We start from the raw sequence: 21,182 nt of genomic DNA, 5'->3' as shown, positions 1-21,182 counted from the left end.
CGACCTTACGCCACCTTACAGGGAGAGCCTGTATGAGCATATGGTACCACTCTGGTGGTGGACGTCAGAGCCAACGTGTTGCTGCTTCAGTAACCTCTTATATCGTTCACGTACTGCTTGCCGCAGAGTGCATCCTTCGTTAGGCCAAACAGACGGAAGTAGGAAGGTACGAGCTCCGGGCTGTAGGTTGGATTAGGAAAACTGCCCAATAGAGGTTCGTTGTCATGGAGAAGGAGATGTTCATTCTCATTATTGTGGCGACCAACACACTGAAATCGTTTCTTCAAATTCCTAAGGGTAGCACAACACGCTTCAGAGTTGATCGTTACACCGCGAGTGAGGACATCAAACAGAATAACCCATTCAGAATCCCAGATGACCGTCGCGTTGACTTTACCGGCTGAGACGGCGGCTTTGAACTTTATCTCTGGAGGAGAGACATTTTGGTTCAAATGGCTCTGAGCACTATGGGACTTAACATCTGAGGTCATCAGTCCCCTACACTTAGAACTACTTAAACCTAACTAACCTACGGACATCACACACATCCATTCCAGAGGCAGGATTCGAACCTGCGACAGCAGCAGCAGCGCGGTTCCCGACTGAGGAGAGATATGGTGCCCCCCTCAATCGACTGCTGTTTTATTTCCGGTTCGAAGTGATGAACCTGTTTCATGGAATCTGACGATTTTCGATAAAAATTTGTCACGATCTACCTCGTAACGCGCAAGCAGTTCCGTACGGTTGACCCTTCGCGGCTCTTTTGGTCTCCTCTTAAGCGGCGAGGAACCCACCGATCACACAAATTTGAGTAGGCCAGCTGATGGACGAGTGTTCCAGTACTGCCAACAGAGGCGTCGAGTCGTGCAGCGAGGTGTTTGATTGTGATCAGTCGATCACCTCGGATCAGAGTTCCAGTGTAAAGGAGTCACAAATGTGCGCGCCCAACGGGCACACGAAACATGGGACACCTTTGTGTGATCTCGTTGCGGTGCAAACGAGTCACCCTCCTTTCGTTGAATTCTGCAAGCGCCTATGAATATCCTCCATGCTCTGGTCTTCTGCTAAAACAAACTCAATGACATCTCTCTTTTTGGAATTCTCGCAATTTACAGACGCCATTTTCTAGGCTAACTACACCGCCCCCATCCATCAGCTTTGTTATGATATATCACATCAACTGCACTGCGTTGTAGGGTTGCCACAAAATTAAATGTTAAAAAAAATGTTCTGATGTGTGTGAAATCTTATGGAACTTAACTGCTAAGGTCATCAGTCCCTAGGCTCACACACTACTTAACCTAAATTATCCTAAGGACAAACACACACACACACCCATGCCTGAGGGAGGCCTCGAATCTCCGCCGGGATCAGCCGCACAGTCCATGACTGCAGCGCCTGAGACCACTCGGCTAATCCCGCGCGGCGCCACAACATTACAGTACTATCAACATTAAGTACAACCTTCGAGTAGAATAATTAATTAGCTATAATTTTCCAACAGTTTGTATGTCTTCACAGCCACTGAGTTGGCCCTCCAAAATTTTGACCTGATTGTAGCAATTTATTCATACTTACTACGTTATTTTTGTGGCTTTTATTTCAGAAAGGAGTAAAGAGGATCATTTTCAACATCAGTCGCAAAATTTTTTGTCAGCCCATGGCAGTAAAAACACTTTTCTTCCAAAGTCTCCTACAAACTATCTCGAGGTTATAGCGTACAAGTATGTTTGCAGCTTTTCAATGTCTTCATGGAATCTTTTCAAAGCATCACAACGACCATTAGTAGGGTTTCCCATCTTGGAAGTAAGGTAAAGCTAATAGAGAAAAGCTAAAAGCCTCAAATGCGTCCATATGATACATCTGTAACAGGTCTATATGGTAATGTTAATAACACGAAGAGACTGAGATACCAGTTGGTACAGCGAGTGTGTGTCATGCATGGAACATGCAGTAGATTGCATCTCATTGGCTTTTCTTTAACTATAAAACGAGCCCTCTGTTGACTCGTCAAGCGGATAGTACTAACAACACTTCCTCTACTTACTGCAGTGGACACAGCAGCTCGCAACCGCATATTTGTGGCGACGCCACAGGTGGCGCGAGGCATCCCGGTCTCTCTCAGCACTTCCCCATTCCAAGATCCAGGCAGCTCGTCGCTGAAGCCGTATCCCAGCCTGGACGTGCATCGCACAACAGAGGACACCATCACAGACTGTAACACGCAGCTGGTGTCCGTCTTCACTACCACGGTGAGACGCGGGCGCTAGCCTTTCCAACTGCCTAACATTTGCAGTGCTGTAGACAAGCCACCTGACTGTCGAATTAATGGTGTTACTAACAGCTAATTTGAATAAAGTTTATCGATATGGATGTGAGAGGAGGTGGTGAATAATTCAGTGGAACAGAGAGAAAATTTAGTGACTGGGAAGATATCACGAAATGTGTCCAGTAGCCTTACACACTGGGTCCATCCCTATTCTTTACATACAGTGTATGCCAGAAATACTGAGAAAGACTTTTAGAAGTTGTAGAAGATACCTTGAGGAAGAACTCGAGAACAGGAACCAGATTGTGGAAACGTCATCCAACGGCGCTACACAGCTTAGAACTTACAGGCGCCGGCACCTGCCATTAGTCCACTCCTTTGGCAGCCAACGTGGCTTTGTATGCCAACGGACCATGGGCGCTACGTCTTGCAATGTTGTTTGTTATTCAGTGATCGCGACTTATTGGCACAATCACGTGGAACCATCTGGAAAATCTCAACAGTTTCTCCATACAAAAGACAAAAATAAACTGCAGATGGAAACCCGTTTCCAAAACAGTCATTCACCAAGGCAGCAGGGCAAAACAATAATAGGAGACTAGGCATGTCTACACTGCAGATGGCTCCATCTTCTCCATTGTCGATCGTGCCAATCAGTGGAGATCACTGAATAACAAACGACACTGCGAGACGTTTGCCAAAGTTCCGTCAACACACAAAATCACATTTGCTGCCAAAAGGGTGGCCTTGTGGCAGACGCCAGCAACTATAACTGCGACACCACATAGTATCGTTGTACGGCGTTTCCAGACAAGAGTTACTATCTTCCATTTGTCCCTCAAGAGGCTGACTACAATTGCTTGAAGTTTGTCGCAACATTTCTCTAGTACCCTGTATATGAATTATCTACTAATTTACACAGATTTGGTAGTTTTTGCAGATGAGACCAAGTGCTACAATTAATATCTTTCGTAGAACTAATAAGTGGTGCAGGTAGAATAACATCGCAAGTTAAAATATACAACATTTTAATGACTCAGTGAATTCAGTAGAATTTTTGTGATGTGCATACAGATGGAATTCTGAACTGGATGAAACGTGTTATAGAGATTCTCCAACAACTATACTCAGTAACTTCTGTTATTTGCATAATGTCTCGTACTGGAAACATATAAATAATTTTGAGTAACTTATTCTGCAATTTTGCACTCTTTATGGTATTAAGGCATAATTTTATGAGGTATCTGATGTCTTAGGAAGGAATCACTGATTGTATCAAAACGAGCAGAGACAGCAATAAGCAATATGTTGTGAAGTTTTGTCCTAAAAGAGGAGTCGTTCTAGCTTCGAGGAGCAGGGGGAATCCAAATGGGTAAATCCTCTAATATAAACGATTTTGTTTCAGAAAACTTCGGCAGATGAAGATACGCTCTTTGCAATGGACAGTGGCGTTTTGGACATAATCAAGAATCCGAGAGCGGTGTGTCCCCCTAAAATTGTCAGCTTCGACTTGCAAACCGACAAGGTCATAAACGTGACAATAATAGAGAATGCTGCCTGCAACACTATTTACACCTTAATTCGGGTGAGTTTCAAAGATAAATGGTTATTCTTTATTTTTGTCGATGTAATAAGTTGTTCAAGAGTACATGCTGCGTTTTCTAGAGTGCAAATTAAGCCATTTTCCCTAGGTACCAGCAGCTTTAGTTAAGCAGATCGGTTTATCAGAATCTTGTCAGGTTGAGTCCTTTTTTTAATATCGCTTGAAATTCCTATCGTCAAAAACTTCTCTTTCCAAACATGACTGCCTTTTACTTTTCCTACAAATTAATAACTGTATTTACACTATTTTTTACTTAATAGTTATCTACCCTCTCCGCTGGTGGGGAGGCTTGCTTGCCTCAGCGATACAGATGGCCGTAACGTAAGTGCGACCGCAACGGAGGGGTATCTGTTGAGAGGCCAGACAAACGTGTGGTTCCTGAAGAGGGGCAGCAGCCTTTTCAGCAGTTGCAGGGGCAACAGTCTGGATGATCGACTGATCTCGCCATGTGACATCAACCAAAATGGCCATGATGTGCTGGTACTGCGAACGGCTGAAAGCAAGGGGAAACTACAGCCTTAATTTTTTCCGAGGGCATGCAGCTTTACTGTACGGTTAAATGACGATGGCGCCCTCTTGGGTTAAATATTCCGGAGGTAAAATAGCCCCCCATTCGGATATCAGGGTGGGGCTACTCATGAGGGCGTCGTTATCAGGAGAAACAAAACTTCTGTTCTACGTATCGGAACGTGGAACATCAGATACCTTAATCGGGCAGGTAGGTTAGAAAATTTAAAACGGGAAACGGATAGGTTTAAGTAAGATAAGAGGGAATTAGTGAATTTCGTTGGCAGGAGGAACAAGAGTTCTAGTCAGGTGAATACAGGGTTATAAGTAAAAAATCAAATAGGAGTAATGCAGGAGTAGGTTTAATAATGAATAAAAAATAGGAACGCGGATAAGCAACTACGAACAGCATAGTGAACACATTATCGCAACCAAGATAGGCACGAAGCCCACACCTACCACAGTAGTACAAGTTTATATGTGAACTAGCTCCGCAGACGTCGAAAAGATTGAAGAAATATAAGGATAAAAGAAATTATTCAGATATTGAAGAGAGTCGAAAATTTAATAGTCATGGGGGACTGGAATTCGATTGTAGGAAAAGGAAGAGAAGGAAAGGTAGTAGGTGAATATGGAATGGCCTTGAAGTGTGAAACAGGAAGCCGCCTGGTAGAATTTTGCAAGAGCTTAACTTAATCACAGCTAACACTCGGTTTCAGAATCATGAAAGACGGTTATACACGTGGAAGAGAACTGGAGATACTGGAAGGTTTCAGATAGATTATATAATGGTAAGACAGAGATTTAGGGACCAGGTTTTAAATTGTAAGACATTTCCAGGTGCAGATGTAGACTCTGACCAAAATCAGTTATGTACTGTAGATTAAAACTGAAAAAAACTGCAAAAAGATGGTAATTTAAGGAGATGGGACCTGGATAAATTGAAAGAACCCGAGTTTGTAGAGCGTTTCAGGGAGAGCGTTAGGGAACGATTGACAAATACGGAGGAAAGAAATTAAGTAGAAGAAGAATGGGTAGCTTTGAGAGATGAAATAGTGAAGGCAGCAGAGGCTCAAGTAGGTAAAAAGACGAGAGTAGTAGATATCCTTGGGAAACAGAAGAGATATAGAATTTAATGGATGAAAGGGGAAAATATAAAAATGCAGTATATGAAACAGGCAAAAAGGAGTACAAACGTCTCAAAAATGAGATCGACAGGAAGTGCAAAATAGCTGAGCAGGGATGGCTAGAGGACAAATATAAGGATATAGAGGCATATATCACTAGGGGTAAGATAGATAATGACTACAGGAAAATTAAATAGACCTCTCTGGAGAACAGAGAACCATTTTTATGAATATCAATAGTTTAGATGGTAAACCAGTTCTAAGCAAAGAAGGGAAAGCAGAAAGGTGGAAGGAGTATATAGAGGGTCTATACAAGGGCGATGTACTGGAGGGCAATATTATGAAAATGGAAGAGGTCGTAGATGAAGATGAAGTGGGAGATGTGATATTGCTTGAAGCGTCTGACAGAGCACTGAAAGACCTAAGCTGAACCAATGCCCCGGGAGTAGACAACATTCCAGTAGTGTTACTGATACCCATGGGAGAGCCAGCCACGACAAAACGTTTCCATCTGGTGAGCAAGATGCATGAGACTTGTGAAATACCTTCAGACTTCTACAAGAATATAATAATTCCAATTCCAAACAAAGCAGGTGTTGGCAGGTGTGAAAATTACCGAACTATTAGTTTAATAAATCACGGCTACAAAATACAAACACAAATTCTTTACCTACGATTGGGAAAATGTTAGATGCCGACCACGGGAAAGATTAGTCTGCATTCCATTGAAATAATAGAACATGCAAGGCATTACTGGCCGAACACCTTATCTTAGAAGATAGGTTAAAGAAAGGTAAATCTACGTTTCTAGCATTTTTAGACTTAGAGAAAGCTTTTGACAATGTTGACTGGAATATTCTCTTTCAAATTCTGGGGGTGGCACGGAGAGCTGCATCAAACCAGTCTCTGGACTGAAGACCACAACAACAACAGTTATGGGCCAGTATCGATTATTGTATTACGTGATTTACCATTTCAATATAACAATTTAATGAAAGTATTACAAGTGATCCTTATGAGACAGTGGTGATGATGTGATGTGAGTTTTCTTGACTTTGAATATCATATCATGCTGGTTTCTGGTGACTAATGACGGGGAATGATATGTGGGAAGTGTTGGACAAGATGATGTATGGAAAAAGGGTGTGGGATCTCACTGTGGGAAAGAATTGAGAGACGAGATGTGGATCTTACGAGGTGTATGGAAGCCATCTGGCACAACCATGGCTGCCTTGCATTTAGTGGCGTGAGTCAGAAAGAATAAAGCTGTTTTAGAGTTCGTGCACGAGACAGGACAACAGCACCACAGGAGAAAAAAGAAATCCTTAACAATGAACTGTGCAGTGAAAGGGGGAATTTCTGTCCATTAAAGAGGTGGAGATCGATTTTAAAGAGCCGTGCAAAATATTAGAAGGGAACCGGGATTACATAGGAGAATCGTATCTGATAGTTTTGGTAATAGCGAAAGTTATAATTTGAGTCTGTTGTCTCAAGTAGATTGATAGGAGTCTCAAGTAGATACAGGTCTGGCTAATGCTCAACAGCTTTTCAATAGGAAACGAGTTGCTTCAGAGAAATTTTTGCAAGCCGAATTATGTAACAAACACAAAATTATGAACTTCTTCTAACAAGATTCATGTGGTAGAAGAAGTAAGTTTATTGTGCAAGAATTTTGTGGAGGATCATGTTAAGATTGGGTGGGGACTGATGCAGTAATAATAGTGATCAGTTCTACAGTACAGATAGTGAACATTTAAAGATGGCTTCAGCAGTGAGCCCGACAGATGCTGAGCTGTTTCCACTTACTTTGAGACCTTTGTGAACTGAGTCAGCAGCCGTAACATAGATTTTCTGTGCTATTGGCTGCTGGCGCTTTTCAAGTAACGGCGTATACATTTCATATTAGGAAGTGGAAATGAAAATGAAAATTTTCTATGTTCATACTAGAATATCTAAGAGGGACACTACCACTAATGGGAGTGTACTTGAAAAACAAATTTAATATTATTCTAACATAATCAGATAATCTGCAGCCCGCAGATCATGTAGATAGGAATTGTATTTCGCAATGATATTTGACCCCTGAAATCAGAGATCTGTTTCTGAGCAAATATAACTTAGGATCCATTCATGTAGGTCAGGAATGGAAAACGAAGGAGATGTCATATACTTCAAGAAGAGATAAAAATATGAAAACACTGATTTCCATAAATGATCATAATTTTGTATATTATGCTACAGAAAAAGATATTCCTGTAAGTTAATACACACGTCAAAAGAAGTTTTGCATGATGCCGGTTCCCAGAACTCCTGAAGATAGACGTTGACTGTGGATACTGTATCACAGACATAGTCCTTTTGACTGTTCAGAGATGTCACTAAACCCATGCAAAGGTGTAAACAACCATGCAGGAACAGCGCCTATTAGGCAGTCGGTCAGTTACAGTCATTCCACCAGGAAGGACATACACGGCTCGTGTTGTCTGTTATTCAAGCATGCCTAGACGGTCAATACCGCGGTTTGACCGCGTCCGCTCTGTTACTTTGGGCCAGGAAGAACTCTCAACAAGGGAAGTGTCCAGGCGTCTCGGAGTGAACCGAAGCGATGTTTTTGGGGTATGGAGGATATACAGAGAGACTGGAACTGTCGATGACATGCCTCGCTCAGGCTGCGCAAGTGCTACTACTGCAGTGGATGACCGTTACCTACGGATTATGGCTCGCAGGAACACTAACAACAACGCCACCGTGTTGAATAATGCTTTTCATGCAGCCACAGAAAGTCGTGTTACCACTTACATTGCGCACAATAGGCTGCATGATTCACAACTTCACTCCCAAAGTCCATGGCGAGGCCCATCTTTGTAACCACGACACCGTGCAGCGAGGTGCAGATGCGCCCAACATGGACCGTTCAAAATTGTTATCACGTTCCCTTCACCGATGAGTGTCGCATGACAATCGTCGGAGACGTGTTTGGAGGTAACCCGGTCAATCTGAACGCCTTAGACACACTGTCCAGCGAGTGCAGCAAGGTGGAGGTTCCCTGATGTTTTGGGGTGGCATTACGGGGGGCCGACGTACGACGCTGGTGGACATGTAAGGCGCCGTAACGGCTGTACGATACGTGAATGCCATCTTCCGACCGACAGTGCAACCATATCGTCAGCATACTGGCGAGGCATTCGTCTTCATAGACGAAAATTCGCGCGCCCATCGTGCACATCTTGTGAATGACTTCCTTCAGGATAACGACATCGCACAAATAGATTGGTCAGCATGTTCTCCAGACATGAACCCTATCGAACATGCCTGGGATAGACTGAAATGGCTGTTTATGGACGACATGACCCACCAACCACTCTGAGGGATCCACGGCGATTCGCCATTGAGGTATGGGACAATCTGGACCAACCGTGGGTTGATAAACCTATGTATAGTATTCCAAGATGAATACAGGCATGCATCAATGCAAGAGGACGCGCTACTGCGTGTTAGAAGTACCGGTGTGTTCAGCAGTCTGGACCACCAACTCTGAAGGTCCCGCTGTATGGTGTTACAACATGCAATGTGTGGTTTTCATGAGCAATAAAAGTTCCCGGAACTCCCGGAACCGAGGTGATGAAAACCTTTTTTTGATGTGTGTAGCAGTAGTAGTAGTAACAATATGCATCTCTCCAGAGACATATTCCCGGTTTCTCATTTAAGACTTTGGGGCATTACTGAAGTTTGTAACTTCTTAATAATGTGATGTGGTAATAATCTAATCTTTATCTATGTCTTAGCTTTATTTAAGTCCATTGCCATTCATGCAATGCTCCAAGTGACATAATTTGCTACATGAATTAATGGTCAATCTAATTACTTCCAGTATTTTCAATTTTTTTCGTGATCATTAAAAGGAATTTCTAATCACTTAGTACAGGAAAACCACCTGTTAATTGAATAAATTATGATACGCTTTAATAAATAAATTATATGTGATTATCTGTGGGTATTTGGCGACTCATATAAAGGTTTTCGTTGTTTGGACTGTACTATCACTACACTCAAGACGAAATATTATGGAGCAGACGACACTGCAGGTTCTCACTTTTTTGCCTGTTACACAGAAAGCAGTATGTATCAGTTCCATATCGCACACATACTAATTTGTAGTCGAAATTTTAAGAAACGAGACATAGTATAATACAGGGGTCTCTGTTATACCTTTATTATTTAATAATTTATTTCCATTATCCTTTGGGTAGAAAATATAGGTGGAGTAATTAAGTTTAGTAGCAATCCTCTTACTGAAGAGACGGTTAATGAACATTTGAAAACATCAACAGACTGTTCCCAGTAAATGGATTACCATTAAAATTTCACAAGTATTCCTAAGTAGCTAATAACACTTTACATAGAGCGTCACTGGCCATGGAAGTAATACAGTCAAACAGTGAAATAAAATACCTAGTTGTTATAGAGTTTGTAGTGGTGTAGATAGATTACAAACCATAATTACGTGACTGGTACATTAGAGTAAATCACTTTTTTTAGTTCAGCTATATTTGCTGCAGATATTCTGCAGCTATTTGTGGCTAAAGACAAGAAACCGACTTAACAAGAGACCAATTTCTGCACATTTCTGTTTATAAGCAATAATGTACTAATGAATCTTTTTGAGGAAATTTACCATCCAAGGTGAATGTTTTCAAAATACAGACCCACACACTACCAGAGAGACAAGGTGTATAGAAGAGAGACCTCCTGTTAAAATACCAAGAATGAATAGCCCTAGATGAGTCATCCAAGTAGAAAGTCTATAATGACTCACCGCTACTTGTTACTAGACTAGCCAAATAAATCAAGATAGCGATAGTGAGAATTGCAAAAATCTAAATCGGCAGGCGTCCTGCAGTCGCCGTATTCCGAGTTGGCATTGGTGGAAATTTTAAAACTTACAAGGGAGCCGTGCAAGTAAATGTTTAAGATATACTAAATGGTTGTTAGAGGAAATTTAAAAATAACTGAAGATGGCGGAACTATCTTGTTGTGCTTTGTAATCCCTCTGATGTCACAGTACAGTCGCTCTGTCCAAAAGAACCGATAATTTAGATTTTGCGCCATATGGAAAAGTATCCAAATGTCTTGAATTATTTTTAAAAAAATGTAAATGGTGTGATTTAAAAGAAATTCCACACAAAAAATATATAAATATTGACATCAAATGTCAACATGTTATTTCCAAGTCTAAAATACCTGCCTGAATTGATGCCTAAAATAGGGCTGTATATTCTCACATCATGTGCCACAAAACTAGTCTCAGGTCTACATTTCATGTCATTTTCGGAAAACTACGTCAAGATAGTGGCACTAAATCCTAGCCCTACTTGCAGCTATGTTACTGGTGTTTTCAGACTTTTTCAGTAATGTTTCATCTTACTAAGCACAATTTTAGGTGGGATAATACAGTACATCAAGTTCTACTCTATAAACAAAATGGTTCAAATGGCTCTGAGCACTATGGGACTTAACTTCTAAGGTCATCAGTCCCCTAGAACTTAGAACTACTTAAACCTAACTAACCTATGGACATCACACGCATCCATGCCCGATGCAGGATTCGAACCTGCGACCGTAGCGGTCCTGCGGTTGCAGACTGTAGCGCTTAGAACCGCACGGCCACCACGGCCGGCAAACTCTATAAACATATAACTGATATTATTGGCTGGCTAACAATGCATTTCATTACTTTAGATCTGGTGACTGAATGTAGTTATCCACTGATGTTACATTTTTCCATTTCAGCACAACAGAACATACTAAAAATTACGTATTTTGATCAGATGTTATTGCACTGAATGACTTAAACTACATTTTTTGGTAATACACGAAGTTAATATCGTAATGCTCCAGGTATACAATCTAATCACACAATGTAGCCAGAAAATGTAACAGACAAGATTCCTCACAAAGATGAATGTTTGTTATCTTTAAATTATGATTTTGGCACCAAAATAAAATTATTTATCAAAATACATAAATATTCTGAGTGCAAATCACGCACAGGTTTTTTCGTAATATACAAGTGTAATTACAGGAATCTGATTATGAACAGAAAGTCGATCTTTACACCAAAATAGAAGTGTCTACATTACTTACAAAATTGTGTAAAGATTTCGTGTACGATGTACGCATAGGACAACGGTAACTTTATTGTTCTATAAGTTTTTTAAAAAGAATATAAACCGTTTTCGTATAGTTACCACTGATACAACTTATAGGTTAAGCACTAATTATTTAGAAACTTAGTTCTATCTTTGTACCACACTTTCAAGGAACAAAAACGTGTGTGTATTATTTATCAATTACATAATGATTTTTTCTGTAGCACTAAAAAACACGTATGACACTAATGTTGATCTGACTTGAAGATTAAGCTGCTCTTGTCAATGGGAATAGTTTGATCTTTGAACTACCTTTTCAAGAAACCAAAAAAGCTCTACATTATTTATCCAAATACGTATTGAATTTGAACAAAAAAACACACATATATATGCATATGTATGCATATACATTTACACATATAAAACAAAAAATTATTTTTTAATTTTTACCTTTTTTACTTTCTCTATTTGTGACTCGTTATAACTTCTTGATGTTACAACATATAGTACATGTTCTCTCCATAGTCTTTTATCAGTAACACAGCATCTTGATGGAATCATTGTCTCTTTGCAGAAACCTTATATCCACTTCTTGTCAGGTTTCCCATCGGTGAATGTAGTATTAAGCTTTAATTCTGCAGCTAACATGTTGACATGTTGCATTATTTGATTTCTTGTAATAGGGAATCCGTTCTTCTGATCGTCCAGCAGCCACTGAACTAACACAGTTTCGCAATCTTTTCTCAGTATAAAGGAGGGATGTGTCTGTTTCGAACTGGATATTTTCCAGAATTTTAATCCATCCAAGTTGCCATAGGAACATTGTACAGCTCACTAAAAATTAGTGGCTTAGGAAGCTAGATCTCAGCTGACGTATTAGGAAACTTGTTATAATTTTTTGATACTTATCTGCAAGCCAAACACAAAATGATGGAGAGCCAATAACTAAAAGCCAAAGAAGTTACACATTGTCAACTCCTGGTGTTAGGATGCGATTTTAAAATACAGTAACAGTTTTGTACTTGTTATCTTTCCGTATTTTGACAAGTAATTATCATTTCTTGGGAAGACCTAGCATTGGTGTAAAGACATAATTTGGCTTCTGGGATTTCTTTTTTAATTTTCACCCCTGCCATCATGCATTTTTTAAAATTTTCCAACCTCCAGCATCTTGCATTTTTAAGACTTTCCCATCACTGCCATCTTCGATTTCGCTTGCTTCAGTGCCGTCACCAGTTCCGAGATATCGAATGTTCTTCTCAGTGTGGAACCTTATCCATCACTGTCTTTGGACATGCTATGTGTTTATATTTCTTCTTTGGACCATCAGTAGCTATCCTTGCATTTTAGAAAAAGTTGTAGTTTAAATGAGACAACACATGAAACATCCCATAAAAGCACATAATTTTTGATATGGTTTGAGGGTCCACAGTCCCGTTTTAGGTGTCAAGTGTAAGATTCGTTTAACTGTACTCTTCCAGTGCCTGATAGTTACAGAAAAATAACTCAGAATACGTATTTGTTTGCGTCAACTATAACTGCTTGTCTGTTTAGTACATTACTGTAGCCAACATGTTTTTGTACAATTAGAGGATTCTTCAATTTCTTTGAGCCCACAGTCTCACTTAGGTCTAAAATGAGGTGTCAAATGTCTCTTTAAATGCTATTTATAAACACATGTGTACTGTACTCTTATGGAATAAATTAGACATGGAAATAGTAATCTGTCACTTCTTTTGAGTGTCTTTAGTCGTCTTTTAAGCATTCATTTTGGCATATATTTTAGTTTTAGAAATAACATGGTGAACATTGACGTAAACAAGGTAGGTTTGTGTGTGTGTGTGTGTGTGTGTGTGTGTGTGTGCGCGCGCGCGCGCGCGCGTTTATGTATTCTTCACATGAAAATATTGTACTCTAAGCCGGTCGTGTGGCCGAGCGGTTCTAGGCGCTTCAGTCTGGAACCGCGCGACCTCTATGGTCGAAGGTTCGAATCCTGCCTCGGGCATGGATGTGTGTGATGTCCTTAGGTTAGTTAGGTTTAAGTAGTTCTAAGTTCTAGGGGACTGATGACTTCAGATGTTAAGTCCCATAATGCTCAGCGCCATTTGAATTTTTTGTACTCTTTACATCTGTGAGTATTTTTGATGAGTAATCGGATATTTTTGAACATTGAGTCAAATTCTGATCATTTCGATACTTTTCAAGACGACCAATATGTCGGATACATATTGATTCGCTTTTTTGTTGTAGTGACTGGTAATATACTGTGCTGTTACTGGGAGATATAAATGTGTACGTGAGTTTATGTATTATTTGGCATAAAGGCACTGTAATTTACAACATTTATGTATTTGTTTGACAAATAATTCAGGTCATCTGGATAAATTTGAAGAAGGCACAGTATTCAGATTATTCGGATATTTTTGGACACTGCTCGTGGGTTTTGATATTAAGTAAGTAACAAAGCACAGTCATCAGAACTGAGTTACAGAGTGTCAAATCAAACACCTTTCAGCTGTTTAATCTCCAAACGGTTATTTTATAGGGCTACCAGTTGTGGCGATTTATTACGCCACCTTCAGGCCCCCTAACCGACGTGTAGGACGATTACAACCTCGGATCAGGTCAAAATATTGGCCAGCATTCAAAGACTGGTATCTGTAAACTTCTGCATGATATAGTGACCACTTCAAACATGATCTGCCGACCGAAGACGGCGTTATAAATCGTCGAAACTGGTAGCCCAATAAAATAACCGTTTGGAAATTAGCTGGTTGAAAAGTGTTTAATTTGACGCTCTGTACTGAACAGCCGTCCTACAGCCATCTGCGAGAAGTTGGACATACAGAGACAACTGAGCTAGTTCGGCCTCTCAGATTCCTTTTTTAATTCTCACCACTGCCATCGTGCATTTTTTCAAGTTTTCGAACCATTAAAATCCTGCATTTTTTCAAGTTTTCGAATCTTGCATTTTTTATAATTTTCCGTCGGTGCAATCTTCGATTTCGGCGATCGTAGTGACACCGACATCATGGATTTAATAATTTCCCGGAACGCTGCTTTTTTTAATTTTTTTTTTATTTTTGCGACTGCAGTGTCAACCAGCAGCGGCTATTTGAGCTATGTGCAGGAGTCACTATAGGCATTCTACTCAAATAGTTTATTACTTTGTCCAATTTATGTCCCACAAAACGATCATGATGGAATAATCACACGCTTTCTGCCGTTGATTCTTGCCAAGTACCAAATATGAATGGAATAAGAAGAAGGAAAAAAGAATGGCGGTGTGGGTAACACTACCTTCTACACAAGGTTAGGACGCTTGTATTATGCAAATGTAAAAAGATGTAAGTGCATTAGACTCCCAATTCTCCAGTATTTTGGTGTACATCTGTACTACATTAATGCTCCATATCAGTCACTAAGTATTTTCAAACGTTAATGATTAAAAGAGAAACAGGAGTTAGGAGATTACTGAAGTTGGCGTAGAATCTATTGTTCCACATCTAGACTTAGATATTACTCATAGCACAACTACAATCAGTCAGTATACTTTTCATAAGAGGCGTTAGAGTTATTTTGAAGAAATTGCTGGCATTGTGCCTATTTCAAAGCATTTCTTTCTTTAATATGAATGATTAATGGAAAGCAACACAGCTATATAATACACATTTATTACGTCGCGACTGGTTTGATTCTTTTAGTACGTCCAAGTTGAGCCAATATTATAATATAAAAGGTTACGTTACCGTATGTCACTTTACAGACGATATCGTAAAGTTGTACGAGACAATCAGACCATTCAGATAACGGTGCTGGCACAACTCGGCTACCTATTGAAGCCTTAACTGAACGAAACCGGTCGTGACGCAGTATGTACCTATTATAAAGCTTTGGTGGTTTTCTTCAGTCATTATTAATAATATCAGTCAACTGTGGAACTCCACATGATCAGCACTATAGAATTGTATTTTCTTTCTGCGGAGGAGTGTGTGTTGATATGAAACTTTCTCGCAGATTAAAACTGTGTGCCGGATAGAGACTCGATATTGAGACCCTTGCCATCCGCGGGCTAGTGCTCTACTGACTGAGCTACCCAAGCACAAATCACGGCATTTCTCACAGATTTACTTCGCCAGTTTCTCATCTCCTACCTTCCACACTTCTCCTTTCTTCCAGAAGTGTTTGTCTTGCAACGTTCGCAGGAGAGCTTCTGTGAAGTTTGGGATGTAGGTGGCAAAATGCTGGTGGAAGTGAAGCTTGTGAGGACGCATTGTGTGTCTCTCTTGGGGAGCTCACTCGGTAGAGCACTTGCCCGTGAAAGGGAAAGGCCCAGAGTTCGAGTCTAGGTTCGGCACACAGCTTTAATCTGCCAGAAAGTTTCGGACCAAGATTAATTTCTCGCTTTGTCAGCACCGTTCAATCAGTACTATCTGACAACTGTTTATAGGTCGAAAACGTTATTAAGTATTTCAAGAATTGTAAACAAAATATTGACAAAATTTTGAGGAAATAACCGTCGCATCTCCAATCAGGTGGGTGGAGAGCTATAAAATTGATTTAGTAGCTATAATGGCAGAACTTACCGATCAACTGTTTCATGTCGAAGCGGAAACAAAATTACACACACGAGGACGCAAAAACGTACTTAAGAAGAAAATGATAATATAGGAATTAACGAACTTCGGAGATGATGATAATACTGTAGATGCTGCAGACCCAGTGGAGATGTCGTGGTCTCCCTCCAAGCGTCGAATCTAAAAATGGTGTCTTTCATATTCAACATTCCTTCTCATCAAAGTGCTTTAGAATACAAAAACAGACACGAAGAGAACATCTACAACAGTAACAGGAGTTCATTACTAAGTACGTCCGCAAATAACGAAGAAATTGAAAGAGTGTATGATAAGAGAAACGTTTCGGATAGTCCAGGTACTAAAATGTAGGTCAGGGAGGGGTTAGAATATGATGCTAGGGAATGAAAGAAAAGGAAAAATAGTAAGAGAAAGTGATCTGGTGGGAAGTAATGAAAGAGGAAATCGTCTGATAGAATTTTGCACAGACCATAATCTAATTATTGCTAACGGTTGGTTTAAGAAATTTGTAAAATGATTGTATACGCGGAAGGAGCCTAGAGACAATGGAAACTTTCCGACTGAGAACACAGTGATAAAGCAGGGATTTCGAAATCATGTTTTAAACTGTAAGGTATATCCAGGAGCTGATGTGGAGTCTGACCATATTAGTTATGAGCTGTAAGTTAAAACTTCAGAAATTGCTAAAATATAGAAAATCAAAATGGGACGTGGACACGTTGAAAGAACGAAGGTTTATTAGAAGTTTAAAATGAAGCATTAATGCTACGTTTGACTGAAACAAGGGAAGGGAATACAGTACAAGACGAACTGATAGTGTTCAGAGACGAAATAGTGATTGCAGCATAGGATAAAATACACGAGAAGAAGGTCTAAAAGAAGCCCTTGGATAACACAGCAAATACTGAATTTAATTGACGAAAACAGGAAATATAAAAATGCAGCACATGAAGCAAACGAAAGGGACTAAAGAAGTCTGAAAATGTGGTCGAAAGATGGCTAAACTCTAATAACTAGAAGATAAAATCAAAACAGTAGAGTCACGTATAACGGGGGAAAATATAGGCACCGCCTATACGATGATTAAAGAGACGTTCGTAGAAAAGAGACGCAACTATACCAAGGGCTCAGACGGAACTAAATGTTGTAGAAAGGTAAGGATTTTATATCCGCCTCATATCGCTAACTATCATTTATACCAAGAGCTCAGACGGAACTAAATGTTGTAGAAAGTTAAGCATTTTATATCCGCCTCATATCGGTAACTATCATTTATTACTGTAGAGGAAGACAGAGATTGGAATACGTCAATCAAATAATTGAGGACGTAGGTTGCAAGTGCTACTCTGAGATGAAGATGTTAGCACAGGAAAGGAATTCGTGGTGGGCCGCATCAATCCAGACAAAAAAAAAAAAAAAGAATCATTTATTTTGTTGCCCGAATATCAAAACTTGTCTGCCACATTTAGAGACTTATTGCCAAATATGACTCCCATAGTACCGTGTGATTTATGTCGGCTACATTCCATTACTGAGGTGTGCCGGCCGCGGTGGTCTAGCGGTTCTAGGCTCTCAGTCCGGAGCCGCGCGACTGCTACGGTCGCAGGTTCGAATCCTGCCTCGGGAACGGATGTGTGTGATGTCCTTAGGTTAGTTACGTTTAAGTAGTTCTAAGTTCTAGGGGACTGATGACCACAGATGTTAAGTCCCTTAGTGCTCAGAGCCATTTTAACCATTTTTTACTGAGGTGTGACGCGGCAATTTGATTTTCCTTTGCTTGAATATCCTCGTTGCCTCATGCACTGATCAGCCAGAACATTATGACCACCAACCTACTATCGATATAAATCCGTCCACACGATGGCAGCGTCACCTGGCGAGGAATGACTGCTAGTCAGACACACGCACGGTGTATGTAGTTTCAGTGAACGTACTGTCCGGATGTAGAATGGGCAAGGCGCGCGATCTATCGGACTCTGATTGAGGGCAGATTGTGATGGCCAGGAATCTCTGCACGTGCATATCGCAAACTGGTTGACTTATCGGTTGTTCGAGGAGTGCTGTGATGAGTGTCTTCAACAATTGACGCAACCAAAATGAAATCACGCCCAGACGTCGTGGAGTTGGGTGGTCACCCCTCATTACAGATGTCGGTCGTTGTAGGGTGGGCAGACTGGTAAAACAGGAACGGCGGCGAACTGTGGTGGAACTATGATCAGACTTTAATGCTGGGCAGAGTACAAATATGTGTGAACGCACAGTGCAACCGACATTTCTAACGATGAAACTCTGCAGCCGACGACCCACGCATGTAACAATGTTAACACCACAACATCGGCAACTAAGACTGAAATTGTCACGTGAGCATCGGCACTGGACTTTAGCGTAGTGGCAGAGTGTTGCATGGTCTGTTGAATCCGGATACTTTCATCACGCCGATGGTAGGACGCGAATCCGCCGCCTTCGAGGGGAATAGCTCCTTGACACCTGAAATGGGGGACGGAGACAAGCTGGAAGCGGCTCCATTATGCTCTCAGGAACATTAACGTTGGCATCCATGGTTTTGGTGAAGCTTGTGCAATGCACCTTGACGGCCAAGGAGTACCGTACAGTGGTTGCAAAACACATACACCATTCATAACATTCACGTTTCCCGACAGCAGTGGCGTTACTGACCATGTCACAAGACCATGAGCGGGATGGAGTGGTTCGGGGAACACAGTGACAAGTTGTATTTGATGTACTTGCTTCCCAATTCGTCAGCTCTGAATCCGATTAAACACATCTGGAAAGTGATTGAACTTGGCATCAGATCTCATCGAACACCTCCCAGGAATTTACGGGAGTTAGGTGACATGTGTGTGCAGGTTTAGTGCAAATTCCCTCCACCGGCCTACGAAGGCCTCTTTGCTTTCGTGACACCACGCGTTACAGCTGTTATTCGTGCCAAAGGTGCAAATAGGGGCTAATTGGTAGGTGGTCATAATGTTCTGCTAACCAATATTCATCAATAGTGGTCAGCTCTTTGGATGCGACTCGAGAGTATGATGGAGGGGCCAGATGCTCTGGAATGCTCGCTTGGTGAGCGACTAGTCGAGAGTTAAATAAGGTTCCATTGCGTTCGTTTTGAAGGCGTGAGCTCTGCTGCACTCGGAGGGGTAGTTGTGCACTTGTCACGGACTCGAGTGCCGAACGGATGGAGCACGCCCGTACTGCCGTGGTGTTTTGAAGCGCGCCGCGAGAGGCTTCATTGCCTTGGCCACAATGGACGGAAATTTCTACTGCATCCCCTGGGAGGAGCCATGGCTGTTGCGATGCAGCTGTGCGATGGGGAATTCTCTTCCGGAGCGTGGACATCCTCTGGTTATCAGTAGATTTCTCCGCTTGTTATGTAGTTTCCTTCGTTTAATGGTGAGCTCTGATAAATTTCTTAGCGAATTTGTTATTGTTACGGGGAAACCTACTAGCCTTGTCGCTCTCTCATCGTGTACCACCGTGAAAGTCTTATTTTCTTTTTTTTAAGGATGAGTATAGGAACAGTTGAATGTAATTACCCGGGATGTGATAAAATTTGTCCTGGTGCTTGTAAAGTAATGAAAGTGTGCTCCGCAAGGACAAGTTTGGTGACAAATTCTCATAGTCGTTAAATAATTACCTAATTGTTTATGACAGTGGTCGGAGCCGTTGATACATTTAAATGGTTGCTTCGATTCGGTTTCTTAATCAGCACGATAGTTTCTAAGGACCAAGTAGTTAAATTTAGTTACTTTGTGGAATTTTGAACGTATTGTGTGTGTCATTTGATCTGAGCCTGTGCTCAAATTTCCTTCAGGTCTTCCAGGGAACTTGATAACTACGCTCGCAAATCCTAGAGCTTATACCGATAGCTGATGAGCGTTACGTACGTCAAGGCTTGCTGGTCCCATGTCACAGCTACACGTAACCCGGTGCCACTAGCTACTCCCGCTGCTTCTGGGTGTGATGTATGAGTCTGTGGTTACTGTGATTCTTGAGACAAAGTGCAACCTTACAGATGTGTGTAATTCAATTCCTTAATTGTCGCAAAAAGTAATTCATTTAATAGGATGCTCTGTAAGCCTTTAATTGGTTTTTGACTTTGTTGGTGTTTTGCAGTTTTACTTCGGTCATTTGTAAATGTTGTCTCACGCAGTGATTTTCTGGAGTTTAAAGTTATTTGAGCGTTTCAAGGTTGAATGTGAAGTTGCGATTGAATTTTCGTTTGTAATACTTGCCTGTTTAAGTGTATTGCGGATGTGATCTATTAACAGTGTTATTGAGATCCTTTGTATCCTCTAGAAAATTTCATCTGTAATATATGTGTTTTAAAGTATAATAAATTTATTAGCTAATCCAGCCCCTCACCATTATCTACCTCTTAGCTACCGCATGCCCAATTACCTTTGTACTAAATTTTGTTGATACTCATAATATTTCAAGTCATAATCCATCCCATCCTACAGATCGCCGAAGTCCTTTGCTGTCTCAGACAGAATTTCAGTGTTATCAGCAAACAACAGGGTTTTTATTTATTCTCCGTGAACTTTAATTCGCTCTCAACATTCGCCTGGTCTCCTTTGCTACTTGTAAATGTACCGATTGAATAGCATAGGGGACAAGCCATATCTCTGTCTCACTCCCTACTCGACTACCGCTTCCCTTTCACTCTTTACAACTGTAGTCTGGTTTCTGCACAAACTGTGTATGATCATTCGACGCTATACATTATCCACGCTACCTTCAGAATTTCAAAGAGTGTATTGCAGTGACCAGTACTGAAATCTTTTTCTAAGTCTACAAATACTATAAACATGAATTAATTTTTCTTAACTCGTCTTCTAAGAGAAATTGTGGGGTTAGGACTGCCTCGAGTGTTCCTAGGTTTCTTCGAGACGGAAAATGATCTTCCTCTGT

The 21,182-nt window shown here is 40.8% G+C and overlaps 1 protein-coding gene across 1 annotated transcript in view; it reads left to right on the top strand.

Annotated features, from left to right (window-relative positions):
• LOC126473789 (protein yellow-like) overlaps positions 1–21,182 on the top strand; it is a 50,062-nt gene that overhangs the window by 8,186 nt on the left and 20,694 nt on the right. Inside the window, exons 3-4 of the mRNA XM_050101063.1 lie at positions 2,053–2,252; positions 3,675–3,854. Coding sequence (XP_049957020.1) covers positions 2,053–2,252; positions 3,675–3,854 — 380 coding nt within the window. The remainder of the gene's footprint in view (positions 1–2,052; positions 2,253–3,674; positions 3,855–21,182) is intronic.

Source organism: Schistocerca serialis, chromosome 4, assembly GCF_023864345.2.
Source record: "Schistocerca serialis cubense isolate TAMUIC-IGC-003099 chromosome 4, iqSchSeri2.2, whole genome shotgun sequence".
NCBI classification, from domain to species: domain Eukaryota; kingdom Metazoa; phylum Arthropoda; class Insecta; order Orthoptera; family Acrididae; genus Schistocerca; species Schistocerca serialis.
Note: the sequence above shows the minus strand (reverse complement) of the source record. Positions and strands in the feature narration are given on the sequence as shown.